We start from the raw sequence: 6,379 nt of genomic DNA on the forward strand, positions 1-6,379 counted from the left end.
TATTTTGAAATCGGGAAATAGCCGGTTTCATGATTGTTTTGGGTCCTTTGTGTACGCGTGAGAATTGGTGTTGGCTTCACAGTTTCTACCCCAAAAGGAAGGGGCTCGGGCTCGCGCTGGTGCCGTTGCCGGTACAACTAGGAGTCTGATGGGAGGGATTCCTTTGTCTGCCATGGGGCCTGAGATTTTAGCTTGTTATCTCGTTGGCTGCATTGCATGGTCTTCCTTTGAAATGCCCAGATGGGATCTTATTGGGACTTTAGATCAGAAATGACTGAGAACTTAGAAGAAATGTTATTGAAGTATCACATGCAGCAATCCCTACATATTCACCTTGATGAATATTTACAGTGAGCACACTTGTATAACGCACCAGCTCCAGAGAGTCAGCATTGCCTGTATCACAGGGGCCGTTGTGATGTTTGTTTGGGCTTCGATGGCTCCGTTTCCCTGTATTCTTTCATCAAGCTGAAGGTTTATCTTAACTCTATTTGGAATGTAAGCTCAGAGACCTAGCATTGTCCAGTAGCAGAGAACATCAACTCCAGAGCCTGGTCTGCCTGGGTTTAAATCCCTGCTCCATTACCTATTACTGTGGAGACCACAGGCAAGTTTACCTAACCTTCCTGTGCCTGTTTCCTCACTGGTAAACTAAGGATAAAAGTAGCCCATAGAGGGGATGAACGTAGATGGCTTTCACCAGTGTCTGACAACACTGTGTTAAGTATTCTTGTTACGGTTCTTGTGTACATTCATGAAACTATAAACCTCTTGGAGGACTGATTTATCATGGTACTCCAGAGACTGAAATGATCCCTGGCACAGACTAATGGACACTACCTCCATTTTTGAGGGAAGGGAGGGGTACGGAGTGACAGGGTTTCTAAGTCCTGTCTGAATCCACCTTTGACCACCCTCCTGTCTTTTGATCACTGCAGCTCCTGGAGCTTTTTGACAGTGAAGACCCTCGGGAACGGGACTACTTAAAAACAGTCTTACACAGAATTTACGGCAAGTTTCTTGGTCTTAGAGCATTTATCCGAAAACAGATTAACAATATTTTTCTAAGGTAAGTGGAGGGCGGGGAGAGAGCGAGAAGAAACGTTGTTGTTTTCACAGATGTATTAGGTAAATGCAGGCATTTGAACTTAATTGTACTGACCTGCCTCCTGTTGTTTTAAAACAGGTTTGTTTATGAAACAGAACACTTCAATGGAGTAGCTGAGCTGCTGGAAATATTAGGAAGGTAAGCACATTTTAATCTAACTGCTAATCTCAGGAGAATAGTGTTCTGAAAGTTCGGTTCAGGTGGCGCGGTAGAAATGCTGACCCAGAAGTTTTACTGTGTGTTTACTCATTTGTGCTTAGCATGTATCCCAACTGACTTTATGGACATCCTCCCCTGTTCTCTGTGTCTAACCATCATACAATCCTGATTACACACGGATGACTACAGCAGTCCTCATTCATTCACTACTGCGGAGCCAGTACATCCAATAGCAGTCCGCCTAGTTCCCACCAAACCTCTTACTCTCTTTAATGCCCAGGCTACCAGTTTATTGCTGTGTCTTTTGAAAGCCAAGTTAGTAATACATTTTAAAAGATGGACTTTCAAAAAACGTTGGCCCTGGTGTCGTTCTTAAGCAACTGCTGCCTGGAATAGTGGGACGAATGAGAAAGGAACAGCTGTTGGGTGGCTTTCTGCACACGGGAGAGGCCTGCTGGCTAGGCAGTGCGATTCGTGAGCCTTCCTAGTATGTGGACTGAAGAAGGCGAAGGCATGAGGGTTTTGCCTCAGCAACTGTGAACCATGGGCACTTTGGGTCTAGATAGAAATTTCAGGAATGGGAAGGGAATGATGTCTGGAGATGGAAAGAGCGATCTTTAAAGAGGAAGTGAGCAAAAGTGGGCAGTTCTTTGGGGGAGAAAAATAAAAGGTTTCGATACCATAGCTTTGGGGATCATCCTACGAAGTTTTACAGCACAGAGCTTTTACTGGGTGCTCTCCACCCTGTTTTTCCTTCTCTTAAATGTCCTTGTTTTGAACTGTCTAAGAAGCCCTGAATTGGACTGGGGTGGGTTTGGGATGGTTATTGACCAATATGAACTTAGTAAGACTTAACCAATCTCACAAGGACAATTTGTCTCCGTTCTCAACCTTCCTAATGAGAACCCTGGTTTAGTTTGTTGTGGTAACATTGCTAATTCGTGTCTCTTTTCTTTTTCCCTAGTATTATCAATGGCTTTGCTTTACCTCTTAAGGCAGAACACAAACAGTTTCTGGTGAAAGTGTTGATCCCTTTACACACTGTCAGGAGCTTATCACTCTTCCACGCCCAGGTAGAAGTTTGTACAAGTATTTTTAGAGCTAATGGTAAAATGCTTTCAAATGCAAGGATCTTTTTAGTGGGAAATGAATGCCCTAATGAAAAATTTAAAAGACTTGCTAAAGTTTAAAATACTTCTCGAGGAAAATGCAAATGTGTGTGTTTTTCTAGTTGTTGTGTGTAGTCAAATGATGGGAGGAGCCGTTGGTCAGCCAGCTCATTACACAGAGACTTTGATGACTTGCCCAAGTCCACAGAATGCTCAGTTGAACAAGTTAAATGCCATAAACTGTATGGGGACTTTCTGATGCAGGTCATTGGACACTTGTAATAATTTTGTGAACATTCTTGAATATTTTAGCCCTACCTTCACTTTGCCTTTGTCTGTCATTTGCCCCTTTGTCCTCTGTTCTAATTCATTGATTATTTCTTCTTCACTTCTACACACAAATAAACACTCCCACAAGTAAAGCAGTCAATATTGGCCCATCAGTTATTTAGCGTTCATTACGCTAGAAAGCATATGCTGTTGTTGTCCCCACTCTAATGTCCTTGCTAACACTGCCTTGCATGGTGAGCATGCCACTAGGGGGTCGGTGAATGATTCACTTTTAGTATTTCCAACCTGGCACCCCCACCCCCAGGGAATGGTTTTAGTCTGCCTGAACATGTAACACATTTTTCCTAAGTACTGTTCCTGTTTAAATGTGAACTGCTGTGTTTCAAAGAAAATTAGCCCGCGTGTTTCGAATATAGACACCATCAAAAGTTGTTTCCCAAGAGCAAATTTCTGGTCCAAGATTTTTTACAAGCCTTTTTTCAAATCTTGCCTTCGTGTTCGACCTCACATTGAGTCATCTTTTAAAAGAAAGATGCGTGAGCATTCCAGGTAGAATTGTGTACATTTATCCAAGTTCTAAGGGTAGCAGACACAACCCATTATCCTGTCACGAGACTGTGCTTTGGTTTGTGTTTGCCATCTCAGACTGTCAGCAAGGTTTTTAGTCTGTGCCTACTCCCCTCTTGGTCTCTGGAGCCACAGCAAAGCCTGGGGGAGGGGGGGGCTGTCGGGCTGCTTAGACTCTGCATTCAGAGAGAGATACTTTTAAATTATACTGACTGTGGTATCTCGTGCCTTCTTCTCACTACCTAGATACTCCACAACCAGTACAGTCTCTTGTAAAAAATTCCCAGGAGCTTTATGACTGTCAACCGTTGGCTTGAAAATGTGGCTTTTTATTCTGTGATGTGATGTGTGTGTGTGTGTGTGTGTGTGTGTGTGTGTGTGTTGAATTGAATGTGAATTTATGAAAACCAAAATCTGGAACTTTTTAGGAAATCATAACAATTTGCCTTTTTGACTGTCTAGTATATGAAACTTATCATTGTACCTTACTCTGTGTTTCTTTAGCTGGCATATTGCATAGTACAATTTCTGGAGAAAGATCCTTCCCTCACAGAACCAGTAAGTAGTATCACCATCATTTCATAAAATCTCTGAAAGACCACTTTTGCCTAGGCATCTGTATGGAAACTACAATGCCATCTCTTTTTCTCTTTTAGGTTATTAGGGGGTTGATGAAGTTTTGGCCCAAAACATGTAGTCAAAAGGAGGTAAGTGTAGAGCGTCAGTGTGTGTTCATAGTTGACAGAGGAGCTAACCGGGCGCCCGGCCCTGGGCTAAGCATGCTGGACAGTGCCTCATCTCACGGAGCCCTCATCTAGCTAGTGCTCTGAGGCAGGACTTTTAAGTACTCTTATACTACTGCCTGTCATCTCGAGGCTTCGACAGTGAGCCTGCTAGGTTCAGTGAGTAGGCCACAACCTGTCCTCCTGACTCCCGGACCCCCTAGGCTTTTGACAGCTCTGCTATTCAGCCCCAGCTAAGCCTAGACCAGACTCTGTGTATGCCACCTTCCCTGTATGTTGTGCACACTTTGCTGTTGCTGGCGCTGGAAGCTAGACAAAGCTTCCCTAGTGCCACATAATGTAGGTGGGATCTTAAAGTGTAGAGCAGGCCTGTAATTCCAGCTGCTCTCTAGTGATCCTGGAGGTGTGTGATGTACAGGCATTTGTACTATTGCTGAAACCTAGCCAGCCACTTGCTGCGTAACGTTGTTTTGGGTGAATGAGCCTCTTGGCTTGGCAGTGAGCTCAGCTAGACACCAGATCAGGAGCCACTTTTGTGAAAGGTTAGAAACTAGGTTTCTTTGTGGACAGCAACCTGGGAGTCGTGAGCCTTCCTAGTATGTGGACTGAAGAAGGCGAAGGCATGAGGGTTATGCCTCAGCGACGGTGAACCATTGGCACTTTGGGTCTAGATAGAAATTTCAGGAATGGGAAGGGAATGATGTCTGGAGATGGAAAGAGCGATCTTTAAAGAGGAAGTGAGCAAAAGTGGGCAGTTCTTTGGGGGAGAAAAATAAAAGGTTTCGATACCATAGCTTTGGGGATCATCCTACGAAGTTTTACAGCACAGAGCTTTTACTGGGTGCTCTCCACCCTGTTTTTCCTTCTCTTAAATGTCCTTGTTTTGAACTGTCTAAGAAGCCCTGAATTGGACTGGGGTGGGTTTGGGATGGTTATTGACCAATATGAACTTAGTAAGACTTAACCAATCTCACAAGGACAATTTGTCTCCGTTCTCAACCTTCCTAATGAGAACCCTGGTTTAGTTTGTTGTGGTAACATTGCTAATTCGTGTCTCTTTTCTTTTTCCCTAGTATTATCAATGGCTTTGCTTTACCTCTTAAGGCAGAACACAAACAGTTTCTGGTGAAAGTGTTGATCCCTTTACACACTGTCAGGAGCTTATCACTCTTCCACGCCCAGGTAGAAGTTTGTACAAGTATTTTTAGAGCTAATGGTAAAATGCTTTCAAATGCAAGGATCTTTTTAGTGGGAAATGAATGCCCTAATGAAAAATTTAAAAGACTTGCTAAAGTTTAAAATACTTCTCGAGGAAAATGCAAATGTGTGTGTTTTTCTAGTTGTTGTGTGTAGTCAAATGATGGGAGGAGCCGTTGGTCAGCCAGCTCATTACACAGAGACTTTGATGACTTGCCCAAGTCCACAGAATGCTCAGTTGAACAAGTTAAATGCCATAAACTGTATGGGGACTTTCTGATGCAGGTCATTGGACACTTGTAATAATTTTGTGAACATTCTTGAATATTTTAGCCCTACCTTCACTTTGCCTTTGTCTGTCATTTGCCCCTTTGTCCTCTGTTCTAATTCATTGATTATTTCTTCTTCACTTCTACACACAAATAAACACTCCCACAAGTAAAGCAGTCAATATTGGCCCATCAGTTATTTAGCGTTCATTACGCTAGAAAGCATATGCTGTTGTTGTCCCCACTCTAATGTCCTTGCTAACACTGCCTTGCATGGTGAGCATGCCACTAGGGGGTCGGTGAATGATTCACTTTTAGTATTTCCAACCTGGCACCCCCACCCCCAGGGAATGGTTTTAGTCTGCCTGAACATGTAACACATTTTTCCTAAGTACTGTTCCTGTTTAAATGTGAACTGCTGTGTTTCAAAGAAAATTAGCCCGCGTGTTTCGAATATAGACACCATCAAAAGTTGTTTCCCAAGAGCAAATTTCTGGTCCAAGATTTTTTACAAGCCTTTTTTCAAATCTTGCCTTCGTGTTCGACCTCACATTGAGTCATCTTTTAAAAGAAAGATGCGTGAGCATTCCAGGTAGAATTGTGTACATTTATCCAAGTTCTAAGGGTAGCAGACACAACCCATTATCCTGTCACGAGACTGTGCTTTGGTTTGTGTTTGCCATCTCAGACTGTCAGCAAGGTTTTTAGTCTGTGCCTACTCCCCTCTTGGTCTCTGGAGCCACAGCAAAGCCTGGGGGAGGGGGGGGCTGTCGGGCTGCTTAGACTCTGCATTCAGAGAGAGATACTTTTAAATTATACTGACTGTGGTATCTCGTGCCTTCTTCTCACTACCTAGATACTCCACAACCAGTACAGTCTCTTGTAAAAAATTCCCAGGAGCTTTATGACTGTCAACCGTTGGCTTGAAAATGTGGC

General features: G+C 43.3%; 1 protein-coding gene across 5 annotated transcripts in view; it reads left to right on the forward strand.

Moving 5' to 3' along the window:
* Positions 1 to 6,379, forward strand: part of PPP2R5E (protein phosphatase 2 regulatory subunit B'epsilon) — a 158,823-nt gene that overhangs the window by 132,850 nt on the left and 19,594 nt on the right. For all 5 annotated transcript variants that reach the window (XM_045287806.1, XM_045287809.1, XM_004698643.2 and 2 more), the window contains 5 exons: positions 939 to 1,069; positions 1,187 to 1,246; positions 2,232 to 2,340; positions 3,739 to 3,792; positions 3,891 to 3,941. In XM_045287806.1, coding sequence (XP_045143741.1) covers positions 939 to 1,069; positions 1,187 to 1,246; positions 2,232 to 2,340; positions 3,739 to 3,792; positions 3,891 to 3,941 — 405 coding nt within the window. The remainder of the gene's footprint in view (positions 1 to 938; positions 1,070 to 1,186; positions 1,247 to 2,231; positions 2,341 to 3,738; positions 3,793 to 3,890; positions 3,942 to 6,379) is intronic.

This window comes from Echinops telfairi, unplaced genomic scaffold (assembly GCF_000313985.2).
Source record: "Echinops telfairi isolate 266 unplaced genomic scaffold, ASM31398v2 ScPeMD7_18;HRSCAF=68, whole genome shotgun sequence".
Taxonomy (NCBI): domain Eukaryota; kingdom Metazoa; phylum Chordata; class Mammalia; order Afrosoricida; family Tenrecidae; genus Echinops; species Echinops telfairi.